Source organism: Mustela nigripes, chromosome 11 (genome assembly GCF_022355385.1).
Source record: "Mustela nigripes isolate SB6536 chromosome 11, MUSNIG.SB6536, whole genome shotgun sequence".
NCBI lineage: Eukaryota > Metazoa > Chordata > Mammalia > Carnivora > Mustelidae > Mustela > Mustela nigripes.
Window position 1 is genome coordinate 35,318,588 of NC_081567.1, and position 20,964 is coordinate 35,339,551.

The 20,964-nt window shown below is 54.5% G+C and overlaps 2 protein-coding genes across 4 annotated transcripts in view; one reads left to right on the plus strand and one right to left on the minus strand.

Moving 5' to 3' along the window:
* The window catches only part of PPL (periplakin), a 44,704-nt gene extending 32,354 nt beyond the window's left edge, over window positions 1-12,350 (plus strand). Inside the window, exons 12-23 of one of the 2 annotated variants that reach the window (XM_059415386.1) lie at window positions 24-170; window positions 719-870; window positions 1,773-1,870; window positions 2,048-2,205; window positions 2,920-3,098; window positions 3,181-3,319; window positions 4,103-4,296; window positions 5,543-5,693; window positions 6,477-6,560; window positions 7,177-7,293; window positions 7,733-7,825; window positions 8,860-12,350. In XM_059415386.1, coding sequence (XP_059271369.1) covers window positions 24-170; window positions 719-870; window positions 1,773-1,870; window positions 2,048-2,205; window positions 2,920-3,098; window positions 3,181-3,319; window positions 4,103-4,296; window positions 5,543-5,693; window positions 6,477-6,560; window positions 7,177-7,293; window positions 7,733-7,825; window positions 8,860-11,523 — 4,176 coding nt within the window. In that variant the 3' untranslated portion in view covers window positions 11,524-12,350. The remainder of the gene's footprint in view (window positions 1-23; window positions 171-718; window positions 871-1,772; window positions 1,871-2,047; window positions 2,206-2,919; window positions 3,099-3,180; window positions 3,320-4,102; window positions 4,297-5,542; window positions 5,694-6,476; window positions 6,561-7,176; window positions 7,294-7,732; window positions 7,826-8,859) is intronic. The other variant, XM_059415387.1, reaches the window with a different exon arrangement.
* A 150-nt stretch (window positions 12,351-12,500) lies between these two features.
* UBN1 (ubinuclein 1) overlaps window positions 12,501-20,964 on the minus strand; it is a 38,026-nt gene continuing 29,562 nt past the window's right edge. Inside the window, exons 15-18 of one of the 2 annotated variants that reach the window (XM_059415389.1) lie at window positions 18,936-20,153; window positions 17,140-17,383; window positions 16,776-16,865; window positions 12,501-14,723 (exon numbers count right to left, since the gene is read on the minus strand). In XM_059415389.1, the coding sequence (XP_059271372.1) occupies window positions 14,674-14,723; window positions 16,776-16,865; window positions 17,140-17,383; window positions 18,936-20,153 (1,602 nt within the window). In that variant the 3' untranslated portion in view covers window positions 12,501-14,673. Of the gene's footprint in view, window positions 14,724-16,775; window positions 16,866-17,139; window positions 17,384-18,836; window positions 20,154-20,964 lie in introns of both variants that reach the window. The other variant, XM_059415388.1, reaches the window with a different exon arrangement.

The window sequence follows — 20,964 nt, forward strand, 5'->3', positions numbered from 1 at the left end:
GGCCCTCCCCCTGCTGCATTCAGGACCAGGAGAAGGCTCTGGACAAGTACGAGCATGTGGTGCGGAGCCTGCAGAAGCGAGGCCAGCAGGTTGTGCCCCTCAAGTACCGCCGGGAGACCCCGCTCAAGCCCATCCCCGTGGAGGCGCTCTGTGACTTTGAGGGTGACCAGGTGAGTTGCCGCCCAGGTCCCTGGGTGCAACAGACCGGCTGGGCCCAGATCTGCCCCTTTCAGGTGATTGAGGAGCCTTAGGAGTGACAAAGCTGGATGCAGGGCCTCACACAATGTTTTTAGGGAACCTCTGTCCATCCCTGCAGTTGGGGTCACTCTCTGCCACCCCCCCCCCCCACCGCAGTGTCCCACCAGCTGCCCTGACCTCTGTTCTACCAGCTGAGTCCTGTGTCCTGCCTAAACCAGTCACTGTGGCTCCAGATGCCGTTCACATTGGCCAGGCCTGAGTCACATGCCCACCCTGAGCAGTCAGGGGCTGGTGAGGGCGGGGGTGGCTCCTCAAAGGGAAGTCCAAGTGGGTGTTGAGACATCAGGTCCCACATGTCTGCTTGCAGCTGGACCCTCCCTACACTCTACAGCGAAATGTCTTGGGGAGGGTCAGAGAGAGGGGCTAAGGCTTGGGAGGCTGGGGTGTGATGGCGATTGGGCTCCTGGTCACTGGCCAGGGCAGGTCTCTCCGTGCCCTCTGACCAGCCTGCCCCTGCCAGGGCCTGATCTCACGGGGTTACAGCTACACCCTGCAGAGCAACAATGGGGAGAGCTGGGACCTCACGGACAGCGCAGGGAATAAGCTGACTGCCCCCGCCGTCTGCTTCGTGATCCCCCCGACTGACCCCGAGGCCCTGGCTCTGGCGGACAGGTATGGGGCAAAGGACGGAGCCGGCAAGGGCTGGCACCACCCGCTGGGCCCCTCGGGCCCTATTCACAGCCCTGGGCATCCTGCCCACCTTCAGGAGGCAACTGACACCCCATACCTGCACCCCCTTGGGGGCTCAAGTAGGACAGGAGCAGACCCCACTGGCAGGTTGACTTGCCAAATGTCAGTATCGGGCTGCAGGCACAGTCCGCACTTGCTCTTCAAGTGCTTCTGGGTCTTTGCATAGGCTCTTCCCTGTTTGGACACCTACCTCTGGGCCTTTGCATATGCCCTTCCCTCTGGATGCTTACTCCAGGCCTGGTTGGCTCAGGCCTCTTGAATTAAGACAGCTCCATGGTCACTTCTTCTGTGAAGCCTCCCCTGACTGTCCACTCACCCTCCACCCTGGCTCAAGCACCTTCTCCCCCTGCCTGTAACTGCCGTTTATTAGAATGCTGTGCGTGTCAGTCACATGGCCGGGAGGGGCTCTTTGAGATTTGCTGTCTCCAGGGCCTTGTTCATTCAGTACCTGGTGCAGAGTAAGTACCCAGCAACTCCTCTGTTCAGTGAGTGACTCAAGGAATGCTGTCACGTATTCATTCAGCAAGTGTTTATTGAGCACCTGCTGTGTACCGCTACCTCAGGAGTAACATCTTGGTGGGAAAGACAAAGGAACAAAGAATTTTAGATAGTAAAACTGGTTATGAAGAAGAGAAGGGCTGGCCTACCTGAACCCAGAAGTAAAGAAAGAATAGCATTATAGCAAACTTTCCACGTGTACCAGGTTTTGACTTCTCAAAGCATTTTGATGGGCCTGGTGACTCCCCTGGGCCATTTGGCCAGCCGCGGTCTGGGGCCCCATGGGTGCGCTGGCCCCGGACCCCAGCCGGTTTTTGCACTCACAGCTTGGGTGGCCAGTACCGGAGCGTGCGGCAGAAGGCAGCCAGGAGCAGGAGCGCACTCCAGCAGCGGCATGAGGTGCTGAAGAAAGAGAATCCTGGAGGTGGGTGCTGGGGCCATGGTCCAGGGAGGAGGGGATGGACACCAGGTCGGTGCTGCAATGGGATAGCAGGAGACAGGCAGGACAGGGGTGGGGGAGGCTGGGCAATGTCCTCTCCCTGTGCCACAAGGCCCCCCTCTGGCTCCCCACTGCCACCTGACTCTAATTTCCTTCTGGCAGATGCCTCTGATCTTCAGGGGCGGCATCTGCTGGCTGGCTTGGACAAGGTGGCCAGAGATCTGGACCGGCAGGAGAAGGCTATCACAGCGATCCTACGGCCGCCACTGGAGCAGGGCCGGGCTGTGCAGGACAGTGCCGAACGGGCCAAGGACCTTAAGGTACCGCCAGGCTGGTCCCGCCAGGGGGCCTTGGTGCTGGACAGGGAACACCTGTCCCATGTAACCATTAGTCCTGAGTGATGGCAGTGAGGGGCGCTGTTCTAGGCTGATGACCGAGGAGATGCCTGAGCCCCAGAACCCCCAACACAGCCCCAGGACAAAGGGCAAGCAAGGTTCATGCTGCCTCCACATGGCTCGTCACCTGCCGGCTCACGGCAGTAGAGATCACACCAGTAACCCGCCAGGTGGGAGGCTGCCAGGCATGGCGACCACAGCTTCAAAATGAGAGCTGCTTGCTGGCTGCTTGACTGCAGACCTGCTCTTCAAGCCCGGGCCTCAGTGTGTTTAGAAGCATTCAAGGCCAGAGGAGGACAGGCACAGGGGTGGGTCATGGCCAAGCCCTACCACATCTCTTCCTGAGCTAGTTGGGAGTTACAGTCACCTGTGAATGGGGAGAGGAAAGGTACCCACCTCATGGGGTGGCCCCCAAAGACGGAGATTATTCACATGGTGTCTACAGAAGAGCAGTTGCTTGATAATTACCTGTTAAATTTCTGTCACTCCACTGTGCCAGAATTCCAGGGGACGCTCATTGGGGGCTGGCTCCACAGGGAGGGCCCAGGCTTCCCCAGCAGCTTCCTCTGTCCCGTGAAACCCCTAGATGGTAGGAGGCTGCTGGACTGTGGCCAACTCCAGGGGCTTTGGTCCCCACAGAACATCACCAATGAGCTGCGGCGGATTGAGCCCGAGAAGGTGCGCAGCATAGCCGAGTGCGAGGAATTCGTGCAGGCCCTCCCGGGCAGCGGCACCGCCCCTTTGCTGAAGACCCGGGTGGAGGACACCAACCGCAAATATGAGCGCCTAGTGCAGCTGCTGGACTTGGCCCAGGAGAAGTGGGTGGCAGGCGGGCAGCGGGAGGTCGGGTGGGGTTATGGGGCCAGGTGGGCACCCCTCACTCCTGACCTGTGTCCCCAGAGTGGATGTGGCCAACCGCCTAGAGAAGAGTCTGCAGCAGGGCTGGGAGGTGCTGGCCACCTACGAGAAGCAGCTGACCCAGGACGACACAGTACCTGAGAGTGGCCGCGCCCTGGACAGCAAGAGGCAGGAGCTGGCAGTAAGTTTGGGGACCTGGGGTCTTGCAAGCCTTTCTCCCCACGTGCTCCCCGACCCCCTGCCTCTGAACAGATGGGGACGGAGGCCCTGAGTTACGGGGGCAGCGAGTCTGCAGTTTCTGAAAGGCTGTGGGGTGCCAGGTCAGAAGCTGCAAATGGAGGCCCATGGCATGAGTCCCAGCTGCTCGTGGGGCTTGTGGAAATCAGGAGCCTGGATTTACAAGTATCCACGTCAACCACCCCGATTTCCAGTGTCCCCGGACAAGCAGATCTGGCCCCTGGGCCGGCATGCTCTTGGAGCAGGTCAGCAGCCACGGAGCGGCCGCTGCCTCCAGTCCTAGCGCCCACTTTCTCTGCTCTGGTGCCCCTGGGCTGCTCGGCGTGTCTGCCTGCCTGTCGCCCGTGGGCACTCCAGCCCTCGGGAGGCCCCGCATTCACACACCCGTTCTCCTGCGGGGATCCTCACCTCAGGCCCGAGGCCTCGCAACTGGAGGGAGAGCAGCCGGTCATTCTGGTCCCGGTGCGATGTCACAGGGCACGCGCTGCCGAATGCAGGGTTTTTAGAGGTCAGGTTTTCCGGATTGTGTTGTGATGAAACCCAGCATTGCAGAAACCACCACCAGGTTTAAGAAGAAACACAGAAGCAAAGCCCCAGCCCCAGTCCCTTCCCACACCCGGGCTTACCTATCTGCCAAGGCAGAAGGCCCCCAACAGTTGGGGCAGCGCTGCCCTGGCCCTGGAAGCTCCAGCCACAGCACCCGCCATCTGCCTCTCTGCCCCGGCAGACCCTGGCCTCCGAGCTGCAGGCCCAGAAGGCCCTCCTCGCTGAGGTGGAGCGGAACCTGCAGGCAGCCAAGCAGTGCTCCAGCTCCCTGGTGAGCCGCTTCCAGGAGCACTGCCCGGACCTGGAGCGCCAGGAGGCCGAGGTGCTCAAGCTGGGCCAGCGATCAGACAACCTCCGCCAGCAAGCTGAGCTCAGGTGAGGAGCCTCGGGCAGGCCGCAGCCCCCACTTAGCTGGTCTGCACCGAGGCTGCTGAAGGCTGCTTGTTTTCTAGGGTTTCTTTTTGAGAAAAGCAATAATACATGTACAAACTAAAAAACTCAAGGCGATTGTAACGACCAGCCCCTGTTCAAGAGAAGCATAGCTACCACTTTGTGTCCCCTTCCAAGAACGCTGAGGAGCTGGGGCAGGTGTGGAACACGGATGACAACACACACTGCGTCCTGCTTTTTCCTCTCCGCCTTGTTGGGGTCAGGCGCGAGTAAGTGGGATCTCTCCTCTTCTCCTCTCCCGAAGAACTAGTACAGAACCGATCCTGCTTACTTAAATGCTAGGTAGAATTCACCAGTGGAGAAGCCATGCAGGCCTGTGAGTCATTTGTTATCAATGTGTGAGATTTTCACAAATTCAACCTTGTTACTAGGTATCCGGTTATTCTGGGTCATCTCATTCTTGGAACAGGTCTGAGAGCTTGTGTCTTTCAAGGAATCTGTCCATCTCCTCAAGTGGGTGAATCGACTAACATAAAATTGTCCCTAATAACATTATTCTTTCATTGCTTCCAGGACCTGATGGGATGTACCCACCTCATTCCCAATGTTTTACCTTTTCTCATTTTATTTACGTATTCTTTTTCCTTCCTGACCTTCCTGACCATGGGGAGGCTCATCAATTCACCGATCATTTTAAGGAACTAGCTTTGGTTTTAGTCCTTTTCTCTCCTGTTTTGTCTCCTCTTCCAGTCGCATCTGTTCTTAACCATTTCCTGCTGGTATTAGCTTTAGTTTGCTTTATTTTTTCTCCATTGTTGAGCGCTTCCTCCTTTTCCAATAAAAGCACTGAAAATTGCGTATTTCCCTATAAGCATGGCTTTTGCTGCGTCCCACAAATGTTAATGTTTTTATTTATAGTAAGTTCAGGTTTCCTAGTGTCTCCGGGGGTTTCTCCTTGGACTTGTGGGTTACTGAGGTTCTATAATACCCCATGGGCATCTCTGCCGGTCAGTATGCCTGGACCTACCTGTCCTTGACAGAGGCCGCAGTGTATTCCAAGTTAACATTCCATAATTTCATTAACCACCCTCTTTTTGGGGAGTGTCTCGGTTTTGTTGGGTTATACTTGATCCCTCCTGCTTGTAAACAATGAGTGGAGAGAACTTCTTTGAAAAAGTATAGGCAGCACCCACTGACGGTGGCAGAGGCCTGATGGGCTTTGTCTCAATAGGGCCCAGAGCCTGCAGAGCGCCAAGGCTGCGTATGAGGACTACCGCAGTGGCTGCGACCATGTGCTCCAGTTCTTGTCCCACATCCCCAGCTATGAGCCCCAGGAGACAGACAGCCTCAGCCAGATGGAGACCAAGCTGAAGAATCAGAAGGTAGGGCAGCTGCCTCTGTGTTCATAGGCCTATAGTGGCACGGGGCGCGGGGGTTCGGAGGGGACCCAGGCAGTGGCTGCCGCCTACCCCAACAGAGGAGGGCAAAGGCCTGGCAGAGCTGTGTCCTCAAGGGACCTTGGCCCTGCCTGGCCCCAGAACCTAACTATGAGAACGAGAGCAGTCTCACTCCTTTCTCGGTGCCCAGCACAGGGCCTGGCCCAGCGTGGACCATCTGAGCAGGGTGGCTGACTGAGCCAACGGTCATAGTTCCATAAGGAGGGCGCTTGTGGTGAAAGGTCCCGTCCGTGTCCAGAGTTCAGAGTCCTGGTTCCTTGGAAGGCAGCAATCTTGGACTCAGGGACAAGGGACATGGGACCCCAACAGCCTAGATTCAAAGCCACATTCTACTCCTAAGAGCTGTGTCCCCATGGGCAAGTCACTGAACCTCCCTGTGCCTTGGTGTCCTCCTGGAGAGGGTGATGGTGCTTCCCTCACAGGGCGGCTGGAAGATTAAATGAGGTAATGCAAGCAAGGTAGGAGAACAGTGCCTGACGTTCCAAAGTACTCAGTAAACACTGGTTTCCGGGCAGACTCTATTCTCCTCCTGGCCCTTCTTCATAGGGCTGGACAACTGTTTTCTGTGACAAACAGCTGTACACAAGGAAGCCATTCATTATACTTTGTGCTACAGAAGAATGTCAGATTTAAGGAATCTAACTCCTCTGTCAAGCTGGGTTTTTTTTTTTCCCCAATTTGATGTTTAAAGTCTCTGTTGTTTTACAGAACCTGCTAGATGAGATAGCAAGAAGGGAGGAGGAAGTCCACACAGTCTGCGCGCACTCCCAGCAGTACCAGCAAGCTGTCAAGGTGAGCCTCTTCCCGCCAGGTGCGCTGCACAGGGACACCCTGGGCCGGGCCCAGCGGGCCTCCTCTCAACCGGCACGACCTTGGGGACAACAGGGGGCTATCAGACACTTCCAGAAAAGGGATTTCTACTGCTCAGAGCAGTACACAGGAAGAATTTATCCTCAAGGGGAAAATTACCAAAGAACAACAATGGAAGATAAACAAAATCATTCTAACAGCATTATTTACAAAAGCAAAAGAGAAAATAGAAATCCCCGAAATGGCAGGCAGCAGAGAAGCGGCCAGGCGCGTTCTCCTCCCCCCACTTGCTGGATTAGGGTCACCACACTGACGGAGGAGGAGGATCAGGAGGCACCGGGGTGAGAAATGGCTACAGCACCGCAGCAGAGCGCCACGCTCGGGGACGGAGGGACCGCTGTGTGGGGGCGCGAGGGGCAAGTGCGGGCACTTTTGGTTGTGTCCTAGGTTGTTCAGGGACACAGCTCGGTGGATCGATGGTTCTCACAACCTCCTGGCAGGTGACGCAGCTGCGCAGACCTCTGCCGGCCGTTGCGAGGGGCACAACGGTTCGGACTCCGCTGCCCTTGCCCCCCTGCCCCATCTCTCTCTCACCCAGGACTACGAGTTAGAAGCAGAGAAGTTAAGGTCCCTTCTTGATCTGGAGAATGGAAGGAGCAGCCATGTGAGCAAGAGAGCCAGGCTCCAGTCCCCTGCTGCCAAAGTGAGGGAAGAGGTGAGCTCTGCGGGCTGCCGGGGCCTCGGAGATGGACACCCAATAGGGAAAGTGGCCTGAGAAGCCCTCCTGGGAGCTAACATGCTCAGTAAGAAAAGATAATGAACTTGTTCTCGGGCAGGAACGCTGATCTACCTGGAAAGGCTGCTGGAGGTATCTGGGCCAGAGCCGTGCATTCGGGAGGCTCCCACTTTACCCTTCCTGAGTACACACGGACGGAGAGCTGATACTCCTACACACAAGAACTTTAGGGCACAGAGGCAGGGACTTAGGCTTCTCCCTCTAAATCCAGTTTCTCCACCAGCTCAGACTACGTCCAGCTCCAGGCAGCAAGAGGCCAGAAGCCACTCACTGTCCCCAAATTTCAGACTTTTGCAAACACTGTCCAGCTCACTCTGGCTTAGCCTGTTGACTCCTGTTTGCTGACTCTCTCCTGTAGGAAGCGGCTCTTGCTGCCAAGTTCACAGAAGTTAACGCCATCAACAGACAGAGGCTGCAGAATCTGGAGTTTGCTCTGAGTCTCCTGAGACAGGTAATGGATGTTCTTAGATGTTTTTTTCTTTTAAGATTTTCTTTTAGGGCAGAGGAGAAGGGGAGAGAATCCCAAGCATACTCCTCACACAGCTCGAAGCCCGATCCCATGACCTGGAGAAGACCACTTAAGCCGAAATTAAAAGTCGGCTGTTCAACCCACTGAGCCCCCTAGGCACCCCTCTAAGTAAGACATTTTGCTCAACACTATGCCAGCAGGTGAGAAATAAGGCTCCTTCTGTTTCCAAGAAACAGTCTGTGAGCTGGTGGCAGTGTCCCTTGCTAACGTGGCTGGATAGCATGAGGCCAAGTACTGGCCCCCGCCAATGCCTCTGCTGACACGAATGCGACAAGTGTGCCATCCACCGAACACGTGCTGAGTGCCCAGGAGCACGTCGCGTATTTTCAGAAGCCCGCGTCTGTCCGGCCACACAGTGGAAAATGAAGTAGCAGCACTGTGGAATTTGCTGTCCCTACTAAGTGCAGAATGGGGGACAGCCATCTGTGCGGGACAGATGCACGTCTCCAAGACGCCCCACAGCCTCTGGGAACATGACCAGAGGCAGGTAGCAGGGTGTAGTTTCACTTCATGCTCTTTGGCTGAAAAATACTTTATCACTTAAAAAAAACCCCTTGTTTTGAGGCACCTGGGTGGCTCAGTGGGCTAAGCCGCTGCCTTCGGTTCATGTCATGATCTCAGGGTCCTGGGATCGAGTCCCGCATTGGGCTCTCTGCTCAGCAGGGAGCCTGCTTCCTCCTCTCTCTCTCTGCCTGCCTCTCTGCCAACTTGTGATCTCTGTCTGTCAAATAAATAAATAAAATATATAAAAAAACCAAAAAACAAAAAACACTTGTTTTTACCATTTTCAAAAGTAACCCTAGAACTCTCCAGTGACCTTGGCACCGAGGGAGTCTTGGGGGTCACGGAACCACCAGTCTGACCTGTTCATCATAGGTGACCGAGGTGCTCTCGGACAAGGCGGGAACGAGCTGGGCAGAGCGTCCGGCTATAACCACGCACTGTCTTCTCCTCAGCAGCCGGAGGTGGGAGCGAGCCATGAGAGCCTGCAAGGGAGCGCACCGGGCTCCACAGCCGATGAGACGTGGAAGGTTCAAAAGGAGCTGGATGAGGAGATCGAGCGGCGGCAGCAGCTGGAGAAGGAGGTCAAGAGCGCTCAGGAAGAAATCCAGACTCTGAAGCAGCGGAGCCCCCAGGAAGCGGTGGTGAAGAAGGAAGTGCTGAAGAAGGTGCCAGACCCTGCCCTGGAGGAGAGCCTCCAGCAGATGCAGCGGAGCCTGAGCGAGGAGCAGCACAAGAACCGGCAGCTGCAGGAGGAGCTGGAGGCGCTGCGGCGGCGGCTTTGCGTGCTGGAGCAAGAGACGGGGGACGGGGGGCAGGAGTATGTGGTCAAGGAGGTGCTGCGCATCGAGCCGGACAGAGCCCAGGCGGACGAAGTCCTGAAGCTGAGGGAGGAGCTGGAGGAGCTGCGGCGGCAGAAAGGCACCCGGGAAGCAGAGGTGGCCCTCCTGCAGCAGCGCGTCGCGGCCCTGGCCGAGGAGAAGAACCGGGCGCAGGAGAAGGTCACCGAGAAGGAGGTGGTGAAGCGGCAGAGCGACCCCCAGCTGGAGGCGGAGTACCGGCAGCTGCAGGAGGCCCAGCGGCGGGAGGGCAAGCTCCGGGAGGAATGTGAGGAAGAACTGACCTTCCTGCAGGACAAGCTCAAGAGGCTGGAGAAGGAGCGGGCCATGGCTGAGGGCAAGATCACCGTGAAGGAGGTGCTCAAGGTGGAAAAGGATGTGGCGACCGAGAGGGAAGTCAGCGACCTCAAACGCCAGTATGAGGATGAGGAGGCCAAGGCTCGCGCCAACCAGAGGGAGAAGACAGAGCTGCTCCGCAAGATTTGGGCCTTGGAGGAGGAAAACGCCCGAGTGCTGGTGCAGGAGAAGGTGCGGGAAATCGTGCGGCCGGACCCCGAGGCCGAGAGGGAAGTGGCCGACCTCCGCCTGGAGCTCGTGGAGCAGGAGCGCAAGTACCGGGCGGCCGAGGAGCAGCTGAAGAGCTACCAGAGCGAGCTGGAGGCACTCCGGAGGCGGGGCCCCCAGGTAGAGGTTAAGGAGGTGACGAAGGAAGTTATCAAGTACAAGACCGACCCTGAGATGGAGAAGGAGCTTCAGAGGCTCCGGGAGGAGATTGTGGACAAGACGAGACTCATTGAAAGGTGTGATTTGGAAATCTACCAGCTGAAGCAAGAGATCCAGTCCCTGAAGGACACCAAACCCCAGGTGCAGACCAAGGAGGTGGTCCAGGAGATCCTCCAGTTCCAGGAAGATCCCCAGACCAAAGAGGAAGTGCAGTCCTTGCGCACCAGGCTGTCAGAGGAACAGAAGAAACAGGTGGATCTGGAAAGGGAGAGGGCCTCCCAGGAGGAGAAGGTCAGGCAGAAGGAGGAGGAGCTGTCCCAGGTGAAGGAGAAGGTGGTCCAGCAGGAGGTGGTCAGGTACGAGGAGGAGCCCAGCCTGCGCGCGGAGGTGAATGCCTTCACCGAGAGCATCGATGTGGAGCTGCGCCAGATTGACAACCTCCGTGGGGAGCTGCGGCGGCTGCAGCGCAGGCGCGCGGAGCTTGAGCGGCAGCTGGAAGAGTTGGAACGGGAGAGGCAGGCGCGCAGGGAGGCCGAGCTGGAGGTGCAGCGCCTGAAGCAGCGGCTGGCCGACCTGGAGAAGGAGGAGAGGGAGGCCCGGGAGAAGGTGACCCTCAAGCAGAAGGTGGTGCTACAGCAGGACCCCCAGCAGGCCAGAGAACACTCTCTGCTCCAGGTCCAGCTGGAGGAAGAGCGGCACCGGCGGCAGGTCCTGGAGAGCGAGCTGGAGACCCTGAAGAAGAAGCTAGTGAGCCTGGAGCAGATGGAGGTCAAGGAGAAGGTGGTCTTCTCTGAAAGCATCCAGGTGGACAAGGGCGACACGGAGCAAGAGATCCGGAAGCTCAAGAGCAGCCTGGAGGAGGAGAGCCGGAGCAAGAGGGACCTGGATGCGGAGGTGAGCCGGCTGGAAGCCAAGCTGTCGGAGCTGGAGTTCTACAACTCCAAGTCCTCCAAGGAGCTGGACTTCCTGAGGGAAGAGAACCACAGGCTGCAGCTGGAGCGGCAGAGCCTACAGCTCGAGACCCGGCGGCTTCAGTCAGAAATTGAAATGGCGTCAACAGAAACACGAGACCTGAGAAACATGACGACGGCGGACTCTGGAAAGAACCTGGACTCCAGACTGTGGTCCCTGGAGAAAGAACTGGACGACCTCAAGAGGCTCTCCAAAGACAAAGACCTCGAGATCGATGAGCTGCAGAAGCGCCTGGGCTCCGTGGCCGTCAAGAGGGAGCAGAGGGAGAACCACCTGCGGCGCTCCATTGTGGTCATCGACCCTGACACAGGCCGGGAGCTGTCCCCAGAGGAAGCCCACCGGGCCGGTCTCATCGACTGGAATATGTTTGTCAAACTCCGGAGCCAAGAGTGTGACTGGGAGGAAATATCAGTGAAGGGCCCTACTGGAGAATCCTCCGTGATCCACGACAGGAAGTCCGGCAGGAAGTTCTCCATCGAAGAGGCTCTGCAGAAAGGAAGGCTGACCCCAGCTCAGTACGACCGCTACGTCAACAAGGAAATGTCCATCCAGGAGCTGGCTGTCCTGGTGTCTGGGCAGAAGTAGGCACAGCCTGGCCCTCCGTCTTCTCAGAAACCTACCCCGTACCACTGTGTCTTCTCCCTGGCCCTGTGCGGGCTGCTGACCTGTACAGAGCTGAGCACGTCCCCCAAGCCCTCACTGTCCCTCAACCTGGGGGAGGGACCACTTCATCCTCTGATGATCAGACAACCACGATGCCCCTCTTCTGTCCCTTTTCCTACACACCTCCATCAGTAGTCTCCTCGTGTGACATCTGGAAGCAATCCGAAAAACTACTAAAGCACATGACACATGACGACTGCAACAGGCAAGCCCACTCCAAGGACCGGCTTTCACACCCCAGGTAGGGAGACTCTCAGGCAAAAAGGCCTCCCTCCCTGACACCTTTCCCTACATCAAAGGACTGGGCCCCTCAGGGATGCTGACCTGCATTCACATGCCCCCTCTGGGTTCTGGCTGACAGCAGACTTTCTGTCAGCGGCCTCCTGGTGAGAGAGATCCAGGTTCTAGGCCAGAAAAGCTGCAAAGAAACCAGAACAACGCCTGGCCTTCAGTGCTCGAGTGAAGGTAAACTGTCAGCCAGACTGTCCCAGGAAAAGGTACCATCAGATAAGGTGTTGTGGTTCTGAAGTTAAAGTATTTTCATAAAGAACTGCGTTGCTGTTAGCCTTAGTTTCAGTGCCTTACAAGTCTTCTTACCAGCTCACTGGTATTTAGGTATACTAACTATACACTTGATTTTTCACCAAAAGAATTTTAGGTTCTCTGTTATCTCGTGTATTATGTAAGAAAATGGGACTAGGGAACTCTATTTATAGTGCAAAAATAAAAACCTGGTGGCTTCATTCTAACTCCATAGTGTGTCGTCGTCTTTTGCACATGAGGTTTATTATTTCCCTTGCTCCCTCTTGGCTTTTGGCCAAAATGAATATTCCTCATCTACCAGCTCCTAGGGGAAGAAGAATTAGTTGCAAAAATGGTAGAGAGAATGAGAAACAATGTTCTGGAAACCTTGAAACAATTTATTGAGTTGCTTTATACAAGATTAACAATTTCCACACCACCCCCCACACCAACAAAGTCGCGCCGCACAAAAGCCACAGCTCTTCTCACACCTCAGGAGCAGCTGGCCGCACCGAGGGCAGCCCCGCAGCCCCCGGCCCCGGAGCCCGCTCTGCCTGCCGGTCTGCCCGGCCATGGCTGTGAAAGTCATTCACTCTTTCATTACCACAAATAAAGCATAAACAAGAAAAAGAAATCTCATAAACTCCCCATCAAAGAAACGTTTCCCTGAGGCAAGAGGCATCACTAGATTCCTAAAAATGAGGGTACTCTGCTCCAGCTGCACACTCAATGGTACATGGGGAGGAGGGAGCGCTGCAGGGAAGGGACCTCGGGTGTTCTCGGGTGGAGAAGCCTGGAGAGTTCCCACTGCTCAGTGTTCACGGGCGGCCTCTGCACGGCTCTGAGCTCAGCAATACAAATCTCTTCTTTGGCTCTTTTGCTACTACCTAAGACTATTCTGTAAACAAACTGGAAACCCAAGTTGCAAAAAATAGATATAATGAAGGGAAGGAATCCACTCTAGCCCGATGTGAAACACATGTTGGTTCTTACGTTATTAAAAAAAAAAAGGGGGGGGGGGGGAACCAAACAGCAGAGGCCTAGCCGGACGGCTGACAGAGGTGTTGCTCCGCTGGCAACCAGGCAAAGATCTGCATGAACTGGGAGTTACTGAGCACTGTACCCTGGAAGGCAGGAACCAAGAGCGCAGCCTGTGTCTCCACACAGGCACACATTCTGAGGAGGTGGAGAACTCTCCGTGTTTGCAATCACTTAGCCGAAGCAGTCAGTTCAGACACCCTCGTGGCACATACTTCACAGGACAGGCAAATGCCCTCCCCATCCTTGTGAAGCAGCCATGGGCCGAGTGCGCTCCGGGTCGCGGTCCTAGTCTGTCTCTGACGCGCTCGCCAAGCTCATGGGGGCACCACCCTTAGGTCAACGCACAGCCCTGCTGCCGGGAGCGCTCCAGGACGGCGAGGCCTGTTTCTACATGGCAGACGCTTCACAAAGGTCTGTTCCTGCAGCTCTGCCTGAGAACGGTTTCTAAATAAAACAAACTGGAATGTCTTAAGACTTGGAACCCCTCATATCCTTGGCCCTCCAAGAGATGAAGGGCTTTGGGGCTCTGCAGTCCACCTGTATGAACTTGGAAAAAACAAAATGGGGGCCCTGGCTGTATTGGGACCTGGGATTTGGGGGCCCAGATGACCTTCAAGTCAGGACGGCACAGATTATGATGTGCAACTGTAAAAAACTCAAACTGGCTATGTCTTAAATACAGACATATCTTAAAAAAGTCTTCATCTGAGATCCACTCAGAGGGCTGAATGGACGTGTGTCTAATTCTGCTCCACCAAAAAGGCACTGGAATTATGTCTTACTATAATACGACATGCGCAAAGCAGTCCCATTCTATCCAATGCGTTAATGGTAATGACGAAATCTGGACCAAAATAAGTGTCTTTAAAAATCCTGTCACAACTGTTGAATCTACAAAGGTCTTTTCTCTGAAAGAGCTTCATTGTCATGTTCAGCAGAGAAGCTGGCCCCCACCATGATGAGCACACGTTAGATGTTCTGAGTATTTTTCTAAAAAAAACAAGGTAAGTCTCCCAGCTGTATATGAGCTGGGGTTTTTGTCCTGTTGAGCACACAGCCTGAGGATGGGATGGACATCATGACCACTCAAGGATCCTGCTGTCGCCAGGAGTCCTGGAGCCCAAGGGCACCAGGAGCTACTCTGGCCAAATGCCAGGGGTCAGGCAGATTTAAAGCGTGTGTGCCAACTGCTCCGCCCTGACACCAGAGCATCGTACATGACCCAGCACGCGCCCTAGCCCAGAGCTGCCCCTCCAACGATTGTCCACGACAGAGCCACGGAGCCACAGAGCCCAGAGCACCAGGCCAGTCAGTGCCTCCGGAGAAGCCCAGGGCTGCTCCCCTAACAGAAGGCACATCACAGTGCCAAGAGACGCTCCACTTAGCACTCACACCTTCTCCAGAAGAAAACCAATTGGCAGAACGAGCATAGTGATTATCCAGTTTCTGAGACCTACTTGTTCAGCTTCCGCCCAGACATAAGTGAGCTGGGCCTCTCTTCTGAAGACGTCATAATTTCCGTGGTACACCGGGCCCCTTTCCATGAAGCTGAGAAGCGTCTGGAAAAGAGTAAGCAAAAGACACAAGTCTTTCAGGATCTCTGATTCCCTTAAAAGGGTGGCAAGAACAAAACCTCAAGGAGCTCACTCAGATAGCAAAAGCCCCCGAATGTTGTGTGTTCTAAGGCTCCAATGAGCACAAAATCCCACAGCAGAGATAGAGGGCACAGTCACTTGCAGCCGCTCCAGTGTGCACGGCACCCTGAGCTCTGTGCCAGAGCCGCTAGCATTCCCAGCCACCACCACCCCCTGGCACGCGGGACTCCGCCCAAGCAGCAAGGAGCGCTCTCACCAGTAAACCCCTCAGGCCCTACAAAGACAAGTTCAAAGGCGCTAGCATTCTGAGTCTGCATGAGAAAGAAAGCAAAGCAGACACGGTCACACAGCTGGAATAAGCAGGCAGCTTTTCATTTACAACCACTCAGTATAATCCTCCAACGTGAAGAAGGGCTAAAAGAGACAGAGATGGTCTAAGAAAGTGCTTTCCTTTGGCTGTTGAAAATACCACAGGCCAAGAGTCATGTTTCCAATGGCTCTTCAATTATTTTGTTTGTTTGAAAGTGTGACATGCCCGAAATCAAGCAGAGGCAGTGCCTGCCATCTTTCGAACCACACACTCTCACCCAGGTGGCTCTGTGACCCACCCCCACATTATCCTCTTAGCTACTACAGCAGCCAGCCACCAGTTTGCGGAGTTAAGTCCACTGAGCTACAGCTTCTCTGGAGGAAAATGGAGTCACTGTTCATACAGGCTTAGCATCTTGGTTCCTTCCTCTAAAGAAGCAAAATTTTCATCTTGACAATTGTCGATCCATTCTTATGCCCAGACAGCCTCTGGCGTTCGCCAGGAATGCATCAGCCTCAGGACACAGGGGCCAGAGACCCACAGCAAAGCTGGAGACAGACACAGACTTGGGAGTTGTCGGCCACAGGCATGTCTAGCCAGGCAAGCTCCCTGTCTCACTCCCAGCCCAGCACCTGTGCACCAGGGCTACCCAGGCTCAGCTTCCTGAAGAACGGCTGTGCCGGGACTGACGCAGCCTCCCTGGTTCTCTCTGGAGCAGGTCTAGAGTAGTAAGAAGAGCAGTAGGCCAGAACCAAGATCCTGGGAGGCTTCTCACCAGCATCCCATTAGGTGTCTTGAAGAATCATGTTCCAGGGGCGCCTGGGTGGCTCAGTGGGTTGGGGCCTCTACCTTCAGCTTGGGTCATGATCCCAGAATCCTGGGATCAAGCCCCACATTGGGCTTTCTGCTCGGCGGGGAGCCTGCTTCCTCCTCTCTCTCTCTGCCTGCCTCTCTGCCTACTTGTGATCTCCGTCAGATGAATAAATAAAATCTTAAAAAAAAAAAAAAAAGAATCCTGTTCCAGCACAGGGCAAGGCCCATCACTTACTGTGAAGGTGCCAGCTGGGACATCTGTGCTGCCTTCTCACAGCAATACCCTACCCCTTTCTGAAATCTACTGATCTACAGAGATGAGAAGCAGGAAAAAGAATGCTGTCCCGGGTCCTGCTGTGTTCCCTAACATCTGCCTTCACACTGAACTTAACTGGAAGATCCTCCTCTCTGGCACATATGGTAGCATCACAGGTTAGGGTCCCTCCTAAGACCTAGCCCTTGTCACCTTGCTGCTGTTTGGGCTCTCCCTTTTACTTAAAGTTTAGCTGGCAGCACATGAAAGGTGCAGCAGTTTAAATGTAAAGGCCTTTCTGTGCCCCAATTAGCCCTTGGATATTAGCACTGATGTGAGTACCTACTTTAGCTAAGGGATTCCCCTGCCTCGAACACAGGACATTGCAACCCCCCCCCCCTGTGATCACAGCGGGTAAAGGGGACCCAGTAGCAGTTTGAAGTGGGGAACAAGAGGAAATTTCAAAGTGGAAGCCTAAGTCAGTGAGCACCCAAAGAGCCACAGCCTTGAAGGACAAACCAGGACAACACAGTAACAACAAGCTGAAGACACTGAACTCCCTGGCAGCAGATAAGGCATCTAAAGGTGGGGAGCACAATGGCGTATGGGATGCATGGCACTCTGATCACCTGGCAATTACCTGGCAGACTCTGCGGGATGTGGGTAGACACGGCAGCGTGTGGGAGAGGCGCTGCACGGGGTGGGCTGGAGTGCAAGCCAGCCAGGAGACCTGAGAGAAAACAGGAGGGGAGAAAAGAACAAAACACACACATTGAAGACAGGAACAGAAAAGCTGCTTCGGTGGTCGAGAGCCCAGACAACCTCCTGGACCAGTTCTGGGGAGGGGGTGCTCAGCATGGTTCCCAGGAACGCTGCCCATGGTCGCACACCAGACAAACACAGGAACCCAGCACATGACAACAGAACTCATCAGTTCATCACAGCACAGGCACTGGGGAACCTTCTGTCCCTCCAGCATGAGGAGAGAGGAAAGCAGCACTTACTATGGTTGAGGCCGTGGTGGAATGTCCCAGGGGCAGGACCCGTGACGATGGCATCCTTGGAAACCCCTGCTTTGGCAGAGGACTCGGCGCTGAAGGAGAGCACGTGGAGGGGAAACTGGGAGATGATCCCCAGGGAGTTGGAGTTCATGGCTCCGGGCAGTTTCGGGCTGCCAGACTTGTAGGATGCAGACAGCAGATTTAAGGGCGAGGAACTGGCCAGCAGCACAGCCCCACTCGTTCCTTTCTGGGGAGGAAACACGGCATGGTCAGAATGCCAGCTCTGTCTGCAGCTCATTCACAGACCAAGGCTGGTAATGGACGTGCAGGGCAGGGACCCACCCACAGACCACCCCTTATGAAGGTGCCCTGTGCTCTGCTGCCCCAGAGGAAAGGAAGAGAACAGTCTCTGAACTGGTGTGGAATGGCTCCTAGGACAGTGTTCACTTGAAAAGTTGGGTATTAAGTATGCCTCCTTTGTGCAAGGAAGAAAGGGTATCTTCTGCAGACATCAACAGACGTAAGCATATACAAACACTGGTGTGTCCACACTTATATACATAAAGTATACACATATATTGGGGCACCTGGGTGTCTCAGTGGGTTAAAGCCTCTGCCTTCGGCTCAGGTCATGATCCCAGGGTCCTGGGATTGAGCCCCACTTCGGGCTCTGCTCAGGAGGGAGCCTGCTTCCCCCCACCCCACCCGCCCCTCTTTCTGCCTGCCTCTCTGCCTACTTGTGATCTCTGTCAAATAAATAAAATCTTCAAAAAAACCAAACAAACCCATATACATATATATTTTCATGTATTGATCTTTGTTTTTAGAAAGAAACAGGAAAAACACGGACCTAAGAAATACAGTCACCTCGCAGGGGAGGTAGGACAAGACAGAGGCAGTTAACAACTTGCCTCAAACCTTTCTACAGTTTTGTTTTTAAACCACATAACCTTTTTATATATTGGGAAAATGAAAACATTTTGACTGAAATTCAAATTTCATTTTGAATGAAAACATATATTGGAAAATGAAAACATGCTCTCTCCCAGGTCCCACCCTGCATCCAAACTTCTTGTAATTACCCACAGGCAACCCTCATTAACCACTGCATTCTGTCAAAATGCCTTTGTCTGACCTGCAGAGTCCTTTAAAATCCAACCAAAAGAATCACTTTTCCTGGGGCTTGAACATCTCCACAAAGCTGATGACCTGAGAGGTGACAGCATTTTCATTTATTTTTTTTTTTTTTTAAATTTTTTTTTTTTTTTTTTAAAGATTTATTTATTTATTTGACAGAGAGAGAGATCACAAGCAGGCAGAGAGGCAGGCAGAGAGAGAGGAAGGGAAGCAGGCTCCCTGCTGAGCAGAGAGCCCGATGTGGGACTCGATCCCAGGACCCTGAGATCATGACCTGAGCCGAAGGCAGCGGCTTAACCCACTGAGCCACCCAGGCGCCCGCATTTTCATTTAGTTGTTTGGAGAGATGGACAAGTAGGAGGCCATGAAAAATGAAAGGAATTATATGGCTTGTTCTATACTACCCACAATCACAGCATCCCTGCAAACCAGTCCTTTCCCTCTGCTCATCCTCAGGAGAAGTTTCAGGCTCTCCTGGGATTCCTACACCAGAAAAAGAAAAGGAACGACCTGAAAACAGGAAGCCCAGTCCTCCTTCCAATCTTCGGGCTCACTGTTCCTACCTGACCTTCAGTGTCAGATCTCACTCTCCGAGCAGGGCAAGGCAAGCGGCCCTGTCCACAAGACCCACGAGGGGCGGGCTGCTGTGCCAGGACACTCACTGGCAAGGAGGTAGACGATGTCACGTTGCTAACCGCGCTGGATTTTAGGGAGGAAGTCAGTAGCTTTGCCACTCCCTGGGTCCCACCACTGGAGTCTCCATTTGGACCACCTGGAGGGGCCACCAGGGTCAGCTTCTGGGAAACAGGTGGTTTTTTCACTGCAGAGCCTGGGACAGGTCTGCTGGCAGACTGTCCTGTAGAGGGAGGCTGTACACCGGGGAGCAGGTTCCCGGAAGTAGAACTCTGGACTGATGTTCCTCCAGAGGAAGAGCTGCCGGAAGAAACCCCATGTTTAGAGACAGAGCTGGCAAAGGGACTATTCTTGTAAGATGGCCCTGAAGAGCCGGCTGAGTGCTGTTTTGCTGGATGGCTCAGGGCGGTAGAAGACGAGGCTGGGGTCTTATGAGAGTTGCTGCTGGAGGCTGGTGTGCCTCCTGAAGAGGATGGCGTGGAGGGATGGAAGCTCTGGCCTTTGGTTGCTGTCTTCACAAGCTGGAGGAGAGAACGATGGCACTGGGGGGATGAAGGCTTTGGGCCCTGAAGCTTATTGACGAAAGGAGCTGGAGGGGTGAAGCTCTTCTGCTGTTGCGTGCCTGCATGAAAAACTTTGACCTGGGGGCCAGGCACAGGAGGTGCCGCTTGGGGTGCGTGAGACGTCCGCGGCAAGCCGTGGTGCTTTGCTTTGGACTGGTGCACTTCTGACAGGCCCTTGCTGAGCGTAGCCTGACAGGACAGCTCTTTGTAGCCAGAGCTCTCTGGTTTTTTCTCCTGAGAGGACTGCCCCAGTGCCAAAGCCTGTTCAGCCAGAAAATTGAGTGGAGACTGCAGAGAACTAGAGGCTGGCGGGGCAGAAGGGCCGGGCTTCGCAAAGTTCCTCTTCTCTTCCGAACACACAACGCCCAGCATCTTCTCCGCGGGTGCTTTTGAGGATGCCGGCAGTGGGAACTCAGAGCTCCCACCTGCTCTGCTGCTCAGCCCGGCCAGTTCCTTAGACACCACCTCCAAGGAGGAGGCCGAATTACGGACCAAGTCTCCATCCAATGAGTCCTCCAGGTTGATAGGAGCAGGATTAGCAAGACTGCCAGACGCCTGGGTTGGGTGCTCCCTGTTTGCAGCCCCACTGCTCAGGCCTCCCGTATGTTCTGAAGGCAAAGCCAGGGGGCCGCCCATCTGGCCTGGTGGGATGGAAACCTTTTTATCAGGCTTAGTAGATGATTCCTAAAGGAAAGGAGAAATCCTGATGTTTAGAAATGTCCAAAGGTGTCAACACTGGTCCTGTGGTGAGAACACAAATGTGAAATCACCACAAGGCCAAAAGAACCAGACCTTCCTGCATAATCACAAAACAAGACAGGAAGAGAACGGTTGCCATGCCTGCTTGGACTTAAAAGTGCTTATCTCCTTCACCCCCTCTGGCTTCAGGCTGGCTGGCTGGGGCGGGGCTTACCCAGCATGCCTTCTTGCTAGGTACCCATCCACCCACAGAGAAACTCTTCTTGGTTTCTGAAAAAGTGTAAGACTCGAGCAAGGAGATGTTCCCCTACTGGCCTCACAGTGTCTCAGGGTACTCCCAGCCACAATCAGAAAATGATGCATGGCACGAGAACTGCCTTAGCTTTCTTTTCCTCCTTGGTCTTCTCCAGCATGTCTCCTCTGCTGGGTGCAAAGGAAAAGTCCCATCATGGGAGTGGGAACAGGGTCTATCTCATCACTCACACCCCAGGTGCTTCCAATTTTAGTTTATGCGCTGCCGAGCACTCACATCCCAGGTGCTTAATGCAGTTCATTTGAGACCCTGTAGGACCTCAACAGATACTGTAGAATACAGAATTTACACAGCTTATTCTCATGGACTATTTACGTACAGTTAAGGGCACTGTAAAGCCTCATGAGCTGTTAAAATTTTTGATAAAACAGCAATTTTTACTACACTGAAAGGCTTCTGTAATGCCCAAGATGGTTTTTAGTTCCATCTCCTGCCAGGCAAACACAACAAAGCACCTGTCCCTTCTGGTGCAGCTCCAGGCAA